The sequence below is a fragment of the Miniopterus schreibersii genome, assembly GCF_964146895.1.
Source record: "Miniopterus schreibersii genome assembly, chromosome: X".
NCBI classification, from domain to species: Eukaryota; Metazoa; Chordata; class Mammalia; order Chiroptera; family Miniopteridae; genus Miniopterus; species Miniopterus schreibersii.
Genome location: NC_138104.1, coordinates 29,523,264 through 29,538,022, shown reverse-complemented (window position 1 = coordinate 29,538,022; position 14,759 = coordinate 29,523,264). Strand labels below are relative to the sequence as shown.

The following is a 14,759-nucleotide window of genomic DNA, read 5'->3' as shown; positions in this document are numbered from 1 at the left end:
TTTTGTGTGGTTTTATTATTTTTATTTGTATTAAATTCATTAGGGTGACATTGGTTAATAAGATTATATAGATTTCAAGTAGAATATCATACTAAGTGATATAAGTGAGAAAGAAAAAGTTAAGAACCATATGACTTCACTCATATGTTGGATATAAAACTAAAAGCAACAAATGAACAAACAAGAAAAGAACCAAAAATTCAGACACAGACAACAGTATGACAGTAATTTTTTCAAAGACAGAGTCAATAGCTCAGTTTTACATTTTGTATCTAAAACTGTACTCTAAGTAGAAATATGGGGCTTAGCTTTCTCAGTAGAAAACAACCAATAAGTACATTTTTCTAAAAGTGACTTTAATCAAAGGCACAAACCAAAACTAAGATTATTAAAGTTGACCACAATATTGATAATTAAGCCATATCTATCTGGTAAGGAAATATCAGCTAGAGCTAATTTCTCAGGAAAACACAATAATTCCAACACCATTAATTAGAACCTTTCAAGTGATGGAGGAAATATAAACATCAGTATAAACACTTTAACTTGGGAGGCAACAACATGTAAAGTAAAAGTCTGCTGCAATCTGATGTGTCACAGAACGTGGTAGTGCCCTTTAGTCTTTGGTGCCTTAGGTCAGAGACCATTACCACCATCTGGCAACTCTGATGGGTGCCATCCAACTCCTGGCTGGGATTAAAGTTCACAATGTAATCTCTGCCTGTCAGCAGAACAGAGAGACTAATCTAAACATTTTAACTTTTTGATGCAAATGATGCAATCAAACCACATAACCTTGGCTGGGAAGGGGCCGGTTCAAAGGGGTCAATTTCCCATTTTATAACAGTACATCAAAACAGAAAATCCACAGGGCCTTTCAAAAGTCCTACATTGAGAAAAGCAATAATCAAGAGGAACACACATTGTTTCATTTACAATTTACTAGCTCTTCCAGTGTTTCAGGGTGATAAGGAAGTTTCAATGATCTTACATGATGAATGGGACAAATGGTGGACTTGTAACATATTAAACAAATGTCTAGATTGAATCAGACTATTGGTATAGTTTTTCGGTCAATGGGTAACATGAGGCAGTTTTCCAACCAGGCGATCTAGTAGTTCACAGGAGCTAATGTAAATGTCCTAAAATGAAAGAAAAAAAGTTAATTTACATGTAACCCAAATTTCAATAACTGTATTCACTTGCACACATTCTAATCTGTCCTTCTAATGACGACCTTCATGTGTTCCCACTATGCCCTAACCACTTTTCTAAGTGCCAGAGTAACAGCACTAAAGCACCTCCTCTGCCATTATGTAGTATATGGTCTTATTTTATATCATATACACCCCTATTTTTTATAGTTCTTTAATAAACTATTATATTTTTTCCAAGAAAAAAATGTGAAGGGTGCCCCAGGGATTAATTCAGCTAGCAACAGTCGTCATATTTTACCATTCAAATACTGAAGTCATTGAAACACACATTTCCCTGAAATCTAGTTCCTGGTTAGGGTAGATGAGTTTATGGCTCTAATAATAGTCCAACAGAGGACCGTGATAATAACTATGTCAAAGACTAAGGGAAATGCCACTATCGGTCAAGAGCAGAGTATACCTGCCAGGGATTCTCACTTTTCTTCACTGTAGGTTCAAATTTGTTAGAAAGAGGACCACCACTCAGGAGCTTTAGGCTGGGTATGTGTAGGTAAACCTGAAGAGGCTCTACTGTCCTTTTTGGCCATGCCTTGTATTTAGAGACCTGAGCTGCCTATGTGGGGCTAACACAGCACCAATAAGACTTCAAGGCATTCCTGGACAATACCTTTCCGGCAAACTTACTCCATCCATCACGTGCACAGGCTGAACGAAGCAAACACCAAGACTGACATAGCTGAGGACCAAAACGAACGTACCTTAAAGTTGGAGAGGAGTAAGCCGTGTAACGTTGGTTACACTATCTCATACTGGTTGTTTGTTATAGCTCGAGAGAGACAGTAGGCGAAAAAGATTCCAATCAGCTGGAAATGAAATATGCGCAAAATTAAACACACACACCAAAGGGCTTAAAGACCTCAGGGTGGCCCGGCCAGCGTGGCTCAGCGGTTGAGCATCGACCTAGGATCCAGGAGGTCACAGTTCGATTCCCGGTCAGGGCACAGGCCCGGGTTGCGGGCTCGATCCCCAGCGGGGGGGCGTGCGGGAGGCAGCCGACCAATGGCTCTCATCATTGATGTTTCTCTCTTTCTCTCCCTTTCCCTTCCTCCCTCTGAAGTCAATAGGGACATATTTTTTAAAAAAAAAGACCTCAGGGTGTAGGTATAGTCTTCTTCACTTCTAATTCACTAATAATTTCCTTCCTGAAGTTTTCCTAGACAGTTATGTTTACTACCCTGCGGGACCTAGATCACATTCAAAGAATATAAGTGAAGCTTCGCCACTACTGTCACCTGGAATTTCCCAACTGTCACTGACAAAAATCACTCAAGAAAAATTATAAATGTTATAATTTTGGGGAAACTTTTCTTACTCTTCCTCTCAGTTATCAGAACAAAACAGGTATGTCCTAGAATAAGCACCTCATCCAGTAAAATCTCCATCTGTGAGTACAGAGATTTTCCTGGAGGGTCTAGAACAGTGTTGCAATGCTGCGTAATACCAATAGCTCTCCTGTCAAATACAGTTACCACTGACAACTGGTGTCTTTTCAACACTTCAAACAGGGCTAGAGTAACTGAGGAAACAAATTTTAAATTTTATTTAAGAATTAGAACCTTTCAAAGGTGCCTCGCGGCTATTTGATTAGACAGTACAGATTCACGCATAGCTATGCCTGCTACTTTAGAAATATATTAAGATTAGACTTCATCAATTACATAAGTCAAAATGCTTTTAGTCTTATTTCCATAATGTTTAATAGAAAAACTCCATCCCCTAAAGAACTGTCTAGAGTCACAATACAGACTTTTCATGCTACAGTGAGACACAGCAAAACTCCAGCAATACAACTTGGTTCCACGACACAGCATCCACCCAAAATAATAGGCACATATTGAACGTGGGGTTGTATGATCTGATTTAGTAGGCTAGGGCTTAATGCAACTTATCAGGCACTTGCAGCTAAGGAAAAAAAGATTCTAATGTTTTAGAATCTTTTTTTATTATTTATTTATTTATTTTTTAATATATCTTTATTGATTTCAGAGAGAGGAAAGGAGAGGGAGAGAGAGAGAGAGAAACATCAATGATGAGAGAGTCACTGATCAAGCCCACAACCCGGGCCTGTGCCCTGGCTGGGAATCGAACCCCGATCGCCTGGATCCTAGGTTGACGCTCAACCGCTGAGCCACGCCCAGCCAGGCTGTTTTAGAATCTTGATGACTGCAGAGCAAAGCAAGGTTCAGGTCTATCTAGTGTTTTGTTTACTGAACTGTGATGCTGGAAAACTGCCATAACTAAGAGGGCACCAGGTCTTTCTGCAGTTAACTGCTTTCAAAAGATATCTACTGCTAGAAGTTAACTTTAAGCCTTGCTTTGTATAGTTTCAAGGCACGACTGGCGATGGTAAAACGAACAGGTAAAATAGTAATAAAAACTTAAGAGAACTCTGTAGTTGTGGAAAATAGTGTAGAAAAACATAAGAGCTAAGACATAAAAAGTTGGAATGAAAACAGCAAAATATTCCCTTCCAAATAAGCTAAATAAAGATCTAAGCACAAATGATTTACTACGTATGCTTCATATACAAAATAAAAATATTTCTGTACTGTGATGAGCAACTGAGTGTTTGTGAAAATGTAACTGCTGTGAAAATACTCACACTGTCCAGGCCCCTGAAGCAAAAACGTGAAGCCTTCAAAGTGGAAATCTTCTAGCTGACACCTACAAGGGTCATGAACCATTTCCTAGGTACATGGACTTACCTGGAAGCAAGCAACTCCAAAGGAAATTCCAGCAACAACTCCCATTTCTGATTCTATCACGGTCATCACCTTTATAAAACAACCCTAATGGGAGAGGAAAAAAACCCATTAAGTACAGCACAAGCAATAATATTCTGATCACACATCTCAGCAGAAAGATGAGCTTTGGCTACCCTAGTCTTTGCCTTTTTGTTAAAACTCACTCTTTCATGTAATAAAAACATTTTAAAAAGTGTTTCTTGTTAGTTGTATGAACTCAAGTCACAGATTTTCCGAGTTTCAGTTTCCTCATTTATTCAATGAGGGTAAGACCTGCCCTATTTCAGATAATGTGTATTGTGAATAAAAATTTAAAAGTGAGTCAACTCTGTATTCAGTGAATGTCTTTTAAAAAAATTAAAAGGGCTCCTTACTTCATTGTTTACTTCATTGTCATCCGTCGTCGGAGAACAATCTTCAACTTTACAGCAGCTCTTGGGAAATCCTTTTTCTAAGTAATAATTAGTATCCTTCCAGTCTCTAAAGTCGGTGGTACCACAACAATGTAACTGAAAAATCCCAACAAAAACATTGTTACTTCACAATTACAACTTTGTAGTCAAACACTTAACCTATCATCTTAGATTACAATTTGTGTTCAAAACATTATATGTAATGATATTTTTGTGTGGCTGTCCTCAATCGGTATCATAATTCAAAAGATGAGCACTTGTTTCAAACAACAAATGTTTCTAACATTTTTGGACTGGCGTTATTTTCCTGTTGGCGCCAATAGGACTTGGGCCCCGGTGGCAGTGGGGACTGAGTGCTGCACGTGTGAGGACAATGACGGGAGGAAATGGAGCTATGGCCCTTAGTATCATCGCACTCTTCTTTTCAGGGACATAGCTCCATTCTCTCCTAACCTAAGATGATAACGAGAGTATAAGTGGAAAACACCTAGTAGCCAGGGCCCTGTCCTCTCACGGGACAGGGAGTGTGTTCCCCTCTTGAGAAGCCACCACCTATGACCACTTACCGTAGTTTGGATCTTGTCTACTGCATCGCTTCTATAATCTCCCGTATCATTATACTGCTCTACAGCTTTCTTATAATTATTCTTAAAGCTGTCTTTAATCTACAAAAAAGAAACACAAAGCCAATAAACAAAGATTCTAGAAAGTTCTTTTGATTTCTAGATCAAATAAGAAATCCCTACATCTGACCAGTGGTCATCTCTTTGACAGCAGCAACACGCACGGTAATTAACTTCTATGGTCCAATCCTGCCCTCCAAGGGATATAGCTTGGCTGAGGGGACTGCTAAGCAAAACATTACAATAAAAGATGACAACCACAAGTTCACAGTACTATGGGAACAGGTATTTTTTAAGTGGCAGCTCTGTATCGTTGTATTGCACCCACCTCGATCTTTATCCACTTTAAACAGTACAAATTTGATGTCTATGGAATTGCTAAGCTACAGCAGCTTACTTTGAGAGACTGCACTACCACTCCGTAAAAAACACTCTCAATGATGAGCCTTGACTACTCAATCATTTCCTAACCCCAGGCTTAAAAGAGTGGAACACCAATTTCTAATTCAATATTAAGGTTTTCATGATTTGCATTAAGTATATCCAATCGTTTCTAACTGAGTAGCATAAGTGGCGAAGGTATATCAATTTTGTGCTTTAGTTTCCTATCAAAGTTATAAATTGTGCCACCTCCACTTTAATAGGTACTTATACGCAGAAAAATTACTAGAAATACATGTAATTATGGGTACCTTTAATTTTGTTCTGGTGATTTTTAGTGTTTACAATTTTCTAAATTTTCTTTTATATTAAAAGTGGGCCAGAATTTTTACAAGAAAGCCATTATTGTTAGCTACAGGTTGCAAAAAAATAAAGCTTTAAACACAGCTGTAAGTGATTTTTAAACTAGTAAAAGTTGTGTTTAGCTCTGTGACTTAAATTAATCCATTTTTCTCTCAAACTCAGGCTTACCTCATGTCTGAAAACAAATCCTACGATGGCAGCAACCAATTCAACCAAAAATATGAGAGTCAGAAACATTGCATACTGCAGGATAAAAAGAAAAGTCCAAGTCAGCATAAATAAGATCCATTACAGATGCAAAGGGAGTCAAAGGAAAACAATGGCTTGTTCAATCAGCGTGTTTTTTATTGAGAAGGACAGGAAAAGCACAACAAAAGTGGTAACTGGCAGCTCAACTTGGTAAGTTTTCGTAAAGAACAAGAAAAATATTAAAAGGCCACGGCCAGTTCCAAGAAACAAAGCCTACAAACATACGTAAGACTTTTCAGAAACCAAGGATCACTTCTAAGGAAAAGAAAGACTCACCAGTTTTAGCATCCACGCAGAAGCTCGGCAGGTAGCAAAACAACCAAAGGTGCCCAAAAGAATGATGACAGTGCCGGTGCCAATGAGCACGAAGGGAACATTGGTGGCCTTCTCATTTAAAAGGGAGAAATAATTCTCCAGGCTCACCTTGCCCCAAATGCCAACGGCAAGAAGGATAACACCAGTGATCTATGTGGGAAATAAGAATAGAAAAGTTAGGCACTGTATACTCAAAGCGATGCAGGTATATTCAAACCACAAACCGCTAGGTATTTAAGAAACAATGGGTGCGACAATTGATTTAGCAGCCTGTGGCTAGGATGTGGCAGACAAGATGGGGGGGGGGGGGCACACGTAGAGGCGGGTAGGAAGGCGATCTGCACACAAGGACAGGCCTCGACAAATCCCCGAGCTGCATCATAAGTAGCCCAGGTAGCCAGGGGGCCCCTAGAGAAGACGTCTTAACAAAATCCTTAAACTTCATCTGTCTTTTCGTGTAAACACAAGCCCGGGGTACATTCGCCCTAGGGATCAAAACTTGAACTGTTTTTACTCCCGCCTTAGGAAAACCTTCTTGGGGGAGGGGGCGGGCGTTCTCACGACTTCCAGAAACTTCCCCCTTCCCCCAAGTTCAGAGCAGAGCACAAAGGGCTGGTACACAAAAGCAAGCCCGGGGACAGCTTGGCGGGAGTGGGGCCGTCGCCGTACTCACCTGGGAAACACTCCCCTCTACCGAAGCAGGGAAAAGAAAGAGACTTATTATGCAAGCGAGCCGCCCGAGGGCTCGGCCCAGCCCTGCCTCTCCGAAGGCCCGGGGACACCCTCCGTGTACCCCGCGGGGGAAACCCCCCGCCCCCGCCCCGGCCCCGCAACGAATTCGAACGCTGGGCGCGTCCGGGCCACCACCGCCGTCCCGCGCCCGACCCCCGGGCTCGGGCCCCAGCCGCTCGTCGCCAGCGCCCGAGTCACAACAGCAACCTCCGCCCCAACCTCTCCACCCCGCGCGCCTCCCTCTGAACCCCGGATCAGGGCTCCCTCCGCTCAGGATCCCCCCCCTTGCCCCCCAGCCCCAGCCCAGGAGCCCCTCCCGTTCCCGGGCGCCTCCATCTCTCACCCAGAAGATGAAAGTGTAGATCAGGAGGACGCTCTTCAAGCAGGTAATGACCGGTTTGGTCTGCAGCCTCCGAGACGGCGACGCCATGACTAGCCCAGGACCCTGCCCGGCCGGCGCCAGGCGAGCAGCTCGGAGCCGGCGAGCGGCCGCGTCCCCGAGTCTCCCCGGAAACTGCCGAAAACTGCCGAGAGGCCGCGGCCGGGAACAGCCCGCAGCGCGCGGCAGCTTTTCTAGACGCTGGAATCCTGGAGGCTGTCCGGAAAGCGCCGACGATTTCCGAGCGCCCCCTGCCGAAGGTTACTGACAACTGTACACAAAGGCTCTAGTGTCGCGAAGTTTCTTAGCTACTGTGGTGGCCCTGGCTTCCTTTTTCCCCCTAAAAATGCACCCCCCACCCCCACCTCCCCTCCGCCCTTAGAGCTTCACGTTGTTTCTATCACCATCAGCGCCCGCGCTGAGATTCGGCCTCGTCGGCCCCTAGTACCCTAGAAGCAAGGAAAGAAGTAAAAGAAAGTTAGAAGTGACCTAACAGCATTTTATTACGTAGCAAAACACCCACAAGAAATGACTTTCCAAAGAGAAAGCTGGCTGCAAAGCGACCCGTACAGCCACACGTTTTGGGACAAAAAATGAAGGGAAAAGTGCAACTTAAGTGGAGGGATTGGGCTGGTTTTTTGTTTGTTTCTTCTCTCACTTCTTTTGTGCTTTTCAACTTTTGAACGTGGTTTTATGCGGTGGGGAGAGGGCAGAAAAACGAACGGGTTGTGGGAAATAATCGCTTGCTGAAAGAATCCCAAGCTAGGTATGACGGATTGACAAGAAATTTCAGAATTTCCTCTTCTCGTTTATCCTCTAAGTAATTGGAAAGTTGAGGGGAAAGTGTTTAAAAGTAATTAATGCTGAAACCGAAGTTCAGCCGTTAGCTGCAAGCTTGGAAAAAGGAAAGGTGCTACAGAGAATGCCAAGCAAATGTGACCCCCCCTTTTACATGTTGAAACTGAAAGGCACTGTGTATTCCAGCCCCCTGGTTGTTCAGATTAAGAACCAGCTGATCACAAAGAAGCTGAAATCTAAGGCCACACAGCTAATAGCAAAACCAAAGTTTACTGTGCTGGTATTATTTTTCCTTTTAAATCATGTGTGTAGGTAGCTCCACGTTCCCATGTTGTGTGCCATGAACAGGCGGGCCTGTATTGTTACATCATAGAGCATGTGCTAAGGTCTGGTTCCTCAGCTAAAGTGTCAGCTCTCTGAGGGCAGAGACTGAGTGTCTAGCGAGTGGGTGTTATTTCCAGAGGTACCATATCGGTTGCCTAGCCAACCCATTACATCATCACTGCCACAAGCTTAGCATCACAAACGGCCATTGAGTGGTATTGCCATGGCAAAAAGCCCGTCGCTATGGCAACGAGTGAGGAAGAGGTGAATGCCCAAACCTTTTCACTTGAAACCTTGCTTTAAACATATACCACGGAACCAGGACACAGGAAAGTTCCGTTGACCTGGTCACACAGAACTTCCCTGTGCTTCGAACACTGACCTAGGGACCGGCTCCCTTTGGAATCATGTCAGATGCCTGAGGCCTGAGAGAACAACTGTTGGAGAATGAACTACTGTACTGCCAAACTTTACACTAGAATTTGATCCTAAAATTAGAAAAGCCTGACACATAAATACATGGAGAGAATGGGTAAACGATACATCTATAATCCTATCAGCACTAAGGCAAGGCCATCAGGAAATACAACATACGTCAACTTCTCAAGGACCACATATGCCATAGCTACAGGAAATGAGGTTCGGGGGGACTCTAAGTGTATGTAAAGCTTTCTTCTGAGGCTAGCTAGTACTCTCCAAGAGGTTATCCTATTAAACAAGTATCGGGGAAAGTCCTGCTAATTCCTTGTCATCTTAAATGGAAGTTTCCTCTGAAATTTAGGTTTGTACCATGTCCTGGAAGGGATTTGCGTTGTGAGCCCCAGAGCAAAGAAATATTTCTGTGGCTGAAGAAAAAACACATAGTCGAAGCAAAAGCCACATCTTATTTCCAAAAAATGTGTTGATTTTCCTCCTCTCCCTTCCTCTGCCACTCACAACGCTGCTTTGTTTGAATAACAGTCGGTGCCAAATTAAACCAGAGGCTGACAAGGAATTTAATATTCCCATGGCAACAACACCTGGCACCTCTGCCCGGCTACAACACACACACACACACACACCCCCCACACACCCCGCCGCCATGCCAACAAACTCAGCTCAAGTTCAAATTTAGGCCTGGGTTTGGGTCCCAGACCAAAGGGGCATCTAATGACATCTAAGGGAGTGTAAGAAGTAATTCTCTAGGTGAGAAGATAAATTTATTCTTTAAAGTATTAATAATGACTGTAACACTGGCCATTGACCGTGTACCAACCACAGTTGCTAAGCGCTCAACACGTGTCACATCATGCACACATCACAAAAGTTGTTATAGTGATTGTCATTGTGATGTCAAGATTACTGCTGGCAGCAAACAGGTCTGGAGAGGCTAAGTACCTCGCTTAGGACTGAGCCCTGCCAACTTCTGTTTCCCTAATGAGAATCGGGGCCCCTCTTTGATGAGACATGGCTGGCATTGTACAAACAGCTGTCCCAGCTGCGAATAACCCTACCAAGGGCCGCTGTGCCCAGACATTTAGCCATGAACGAGGGCTCTTTGGAGCCCCTGAAGTACAAGAGCCTCACTCGTTTCCCCAGTTTTGCCTTGTAGTTGTTTTTTGTTCAGTTTTATTTTCGCCTTCGCTCCAATAGCCCAAACACCTAAAAGGTTACCCTGCCTGTCCCAGAGTGATATGTAGAGTTCAATACTTTTTCTGGTTCAACCTCTTCATTTCTCCCCCTTTTTGATTACAAAAACACATATCTGATACTGAAAATGTAGGAAACGAGGAAAATATTTCCTTAACTGTTGTTGCTGCTTGTTTTACATTAAATATTTAGTAGGAACGTTTGTCCTTTCCCTGTTAATTTCCTGTAACCTTGGAGATTAGGTTTACTTGTTTTTCTTTGGCATTTAAACTATGCTTCCCCCAGCAAATGATACCAACTTATTTCCTACTGCTTTCCCAACATTAAATTTCTGTTCCACAATAGACACAGTATGATTATCTTCCCAATAAAAAAGATGTTCCCTATTCCCTTCCCACCTTCCAAATTCGCTCAAAATTTCTGCCCCCTACTTTAAGTACTTAAGGTTCAACTCAACCCCAACTCAAAGAGGCCATCCTTCCTCCACCACCCAATACAACCCCCCATCCCCCCCATCCAAACATTTCCCCCCTTCCCACCTCTCCTCACCCCCACCCCCACCTCCCACTACCCCTCCAGCTCCCCTCAGCCCCCCACCTCCCCCCTACACACATACCTTTCTCTAACATCAGTACTCATACTCTGATCACTCACATTAACTTAGAGCTTAGTTACTACGGTACCTGGTACTTGCTTTCTTCTCTACTTACCTATCTTATGTCCTGCTGTCTACATGTTCAGAAACTACTTGAAGAGCCAGTGTGGCAGGCTCGTGTGCCCCCTTTTATACTCTCCCCAGCACCCTAGGACACAATGCTCAATTGATGAGTTCATTTGGTGCTCAGCCAATCCCTGTTGGGCTCAATGGTCACAGATGGTCTGTAAGGTTAATCACTTAATAGTGACTCAAGGTTTGATTAATCAAGTTAAATTAAAAAACTAAATGTCTAAGTCATCCCAGTATCACACTGTCATAAAACAGAAAAATTAAGTTGAGCTTCTGTATAATGTCTTGGGACATTACTACACTCTGTCTTAGGAACCAGTAAAAAGACATCAACTGCCCGGCCTGGCTCGGCTGGACGTGGCTCAGCGGTTGAGCATTGACCTGGGATCCAGGCGATCGGGGTTCGATTCCCGGTCAGGGCACAGGCCCGGGTTGCGGGCTCGATCAATGACTCTCTCATCATTGATATTTCTATCTCTGTCTCTCCCTCTCCCTTCCTCTCTCTGAAATCAATAAAGATATATTTAAAAAAAAAAAAGACATCAACCATTTCACTCAGAATACATCTTATCTCTTATTCACATAATGAGCTTTACCATTTTGATTTTCTAATACCTTTTCTAGAACCCCTTCAATTACCTTTGGCTAAGCGCCTATTATAAAAATTTAAAGCACTTCTTGCTTATTAAAACCTCATTTTACATTACTGGCACCAGATAACATTTAAACACACAATTTAAACATCATCATTTAAATGAATCATTCATATGTATGATTTTAAAAGTTAGTTTTCTGAATAGGAATATCTTTTTAGCTCTATTGTCTCTTACATATTCTCATTATTCCTTCTCTGAAATTCTCTTCTGTGTGTATTTTTCATTCACTGCTTTTCCATTCACTCCTTTCAGATTCTCCATGAATCCTTTCCTCCCTTTTCAGCCCTGATCTTGCCTGCTTCAAAAAAGCTAATACAATTTGGGACACATAGAAATGAGAAATACTCTTGTAAGGTATTAAAATTCAAACTCCAGGTCAGTTTGCCTTAGTCCATTTTCTAAGAAAGTTGTTTCTAGTCTAGCCTGTTGAGCTTCGCTGAGATCTCAGCTAGGCAAGTCAATTACTAAATCTAATATTTCTCTTTTTTTTTAATATATCTTTATTGATTTCAGAGAGAGGAAAGGAGAGGGAGAGAGAGAGAAACATCAATGATGAGAGAGGCATTGATCGAGCCCGCAACCCGGGCCTGTGCCCTGACCGGGAATCGAACCCCGATCGCCTGGATCCCATGGCTCAATCACTGAGCCATGCCCGGCTGGGCTAAATCTAATATTTCTTAAAACAATATCTTACTGACTGCTGAGGGGTTTCATATTAAAAGTCTTGAAGTTGAAAATGATGCTGAACATATATATATATATGTATATATATATATATATATACACACACACACACACACATATATATACATGTGTATATATATATATACATGTATATATCTATATATATCTCAGTGTTGTCAGCCTCTTTGTCTTTGTCTTTGTCTTATCTTCCCAACCAAATTATATGGACACTTTATATCCTTAAAATGTCTAGCACAGCCCGGCTGGCGTGGCTCAGTGCCTGAGTGTCGGCCCATGAACCTGGAGGTCATGGTTCGATTCCTGGTCAGGGCAAGTGCCCGGGTTGCGGGCTCAATCCCCAGCTGGAGGCAGCCGATCAATGACTCTCTCATCATTGGTGTTTCTCTCTCTCTCCCTCTCCCTTCCTCTCTCTGAAATCAATAAAGATATATATATATGAAAGTGTCTAACACCGTGTTATCCACAGTGCTGAAGAAATGTTGTTTTAAATTAACCTCACGTGTTTGGGGTAGGCTCTTTACATATATCATACCTCACAGAATCCTGCCCCCGTTTTCTCATTTATCCCCTTACTTTGTTGCCCCTATGATTTCCATATTCTCCCCCGTTCACTTTCTTCTTTAATCTCTCTCTGCCACCCCTCTGTGTTTGCCTGCCAGCTCCAAGTGGGATGTGAGGCCTTACGGAGCACCTCATCCTGGTGTGTGCCAGGCTCTGTGTTTGGTGCTGGGGAAATAAAGACTAGGCACTCACAGCCTAGTAGGGGACAGAGTCGAGTCTGAGATGAACAGACTAGTATAGAAGGGAACAGACACTGTCATAGATCAACAAGTGCGATAGATCCTGTAATTGAGACATATATGAAGTGATGCGATAAAAAGGAAGGTGAAATAAACCAGCTCTGGCTGAGGCGGGCTAAGGGCAACTTCTGAGCAGCAAAGATGGATATGGTTTCCATAGACCAGGAAAGGAGGGAAAAGATCCCGAGGTAGAGTCAATGTACGTGTGTCAAGGCACGAAGGTGGGAGAGGAGGAACAAGACGTTCAGTGTATCCAGAATGAGAAGTCACGGGGTAAAGCTGAAAACCACTCTGAGGACAGAGGCGGTGTTTGCTTGTGAAGGATTGGGTATGTCCTGCTAAGAGTTCAGACTGTACTCTTTGCCGAGAGGGGGCCGGTGAGAGGATTGTTTTTGTTTTTGTTCTTTGTTTGTTTTAGAAAGAAAACAACCCTGGTAAAATTATTTCTTCTCTGTCTCAACATCTCTCTCTCTCTCTCAATCCCCCTCTCTCTCTTTCTCTCTCTCACACACACAAACATTTAATAGGTTCACTATTTTCTTTTTTTTTCTTTAAATATATCTTTATTGATTTCAGAGAGAGGAAAGGAGAGGGAGAGGGGTAGAAACATCAATGATGAGAGAGGCATTGATCGAGCCCGCAACCCGGGCCTGTGCCCTGACCAGGAATCGAACCCCGATCGCCTGGATCCCAGGTCGACGCTCAACCGCTGAGCCCCGCCCGGCCGGGCCACTATTTTCTAACACACGTGTTTAGAGTGATCGCTTATTTTGATTTCAAGGGCCCCACAATCATGTCCTATCTTATTTATTCAACTTTGTTTCCTACCCCTCCCATGAGCCCTCTAACCAGTTAGCCCAGTCCCCTCTGACATAACAATGAGCTCTTGTTTATGTCATTTTCTGTTCCAGAGAACAGACCAAGGAGCACCTCTCCCCGCAAGGTGCTCAGGGAATCTGTAGAGTCTATACCATATATTTTGAAATTTTAAATGTGTACTATTTCTAATGGTTTGTGTCCCCCTTCTCTCCCCTACTAAGCATAAACCCTCTGGAAGCTGGAGAGTAAGCTCCTTCAGATCAAGGATCACACAGTTCTCACTCACCACTGTCCCCTGGTTCGTAGCTTATAGTAGATGCCCAACAAAGGTTACTTCCCTAAGCATACACAACTGTAATCAAGAACATTTTTTGAATGCCTGTCTCCTTCATTCCATAAGGGCAAGGATTTTTGTCTTTTTTGTTCACTGATGTCTCTCAAGTATCTAGAAGAGTGTGTGGCATATAATAGATGCTCAATAAATATTTGTTGAATTAATTATGGATTAGGATGTCAGGGGTTTTTGTGTGTCCACCGTTCTTAACACATTAGATGTTTGATAAATGTATTGAATGAATGAGACCAAGATCATATCTTCAGCTTCTTTATACCCCTGTCACTATTGGGCACACGGTACACACTCCATACATATTTTTCATTGGTGGATTGGGAATGAAACAGGCTTGTTATTGGACTTTTCATTATCATAAGCGCAATTCTTCTCTTCATAGTTGAAAAGGAGTGACCAATTTGCTTGCCCATACAGGGACGAAACCCTTTCTACAGCAGTTAAAAATATTTCTGCTATGACCACTGATTTTTCAAGGATGGAAATGTCAAGTCTGAGGGGAGAGAGAATGTAAGGAGTTGGTCTGCACTATGGTA

At 42.7% G+C, this 14,759-nt stretch overlaps 1 protein-coding gene across 1 annotated transcript; it reads right to left on the bottom strand.

Annotated features, from left to right (window-relative positions):
• Window positions 1-1,016: 1,016 nt before the first annotated feature.
• On the bottom strand, window positions 1,017-7,769 carry TSPAN6 (tetraspanin 6). The gene is made up of 8 exons (XM_081126306.1): window positions 7,381-7,769; window positions 6,267-6,455; window positions 5,910-5,984; window positions 4,941-5,039; window positions 4,336-4,470; window positions 3,923-4,006; window positions 1,916-2,020; window positions 1,017-1,142 (listed from the first exon to the last, which is right to left on the bottom strand). Exons 1-7 carry the CDS (start codon window positions 7,465-7,467, stop codon window positions 1,952-1,954), a joined length of 738 nt encoding a protein of 245 aa, XP_080982432.1. The 5' UTR covers window positions 7,468-7,769; the 3' UTR covers window positions 1,017-1,142; window positions 1,916-1,951.
• Between the last annotated feature and the right edge of the window lie 6,990 nt (window positions 7,770-14,759).

What these genes read in the sequence shown, in the direction of transcription:
- TSPAN6 (XM_081126306.1), bottom strand. Translation starts at nt 7,467, where the DNA reads ATGGCGTCGCCGTCTCGGAGGCTGCAGACCAAACCGGTCATTACCTGC. An exon ending in TCTACACTTTCATCTTCTGG is followed by an intron (nt 6,456 to 7,380) that starts GTGAGAGATGGA and finishes TTTCCCACATAG; the next exon opens with ATCACTGGTGTTATCCTTCT. An exon ending in TAGACAAGATCCAAACTACG is followed by an intron (nt 4,471 to 4,940) that starts GTAAGTGGTCAT and finishes GGGATTTTTCAG; the next exon opens with TTACATTGTTGTGGTACCAC.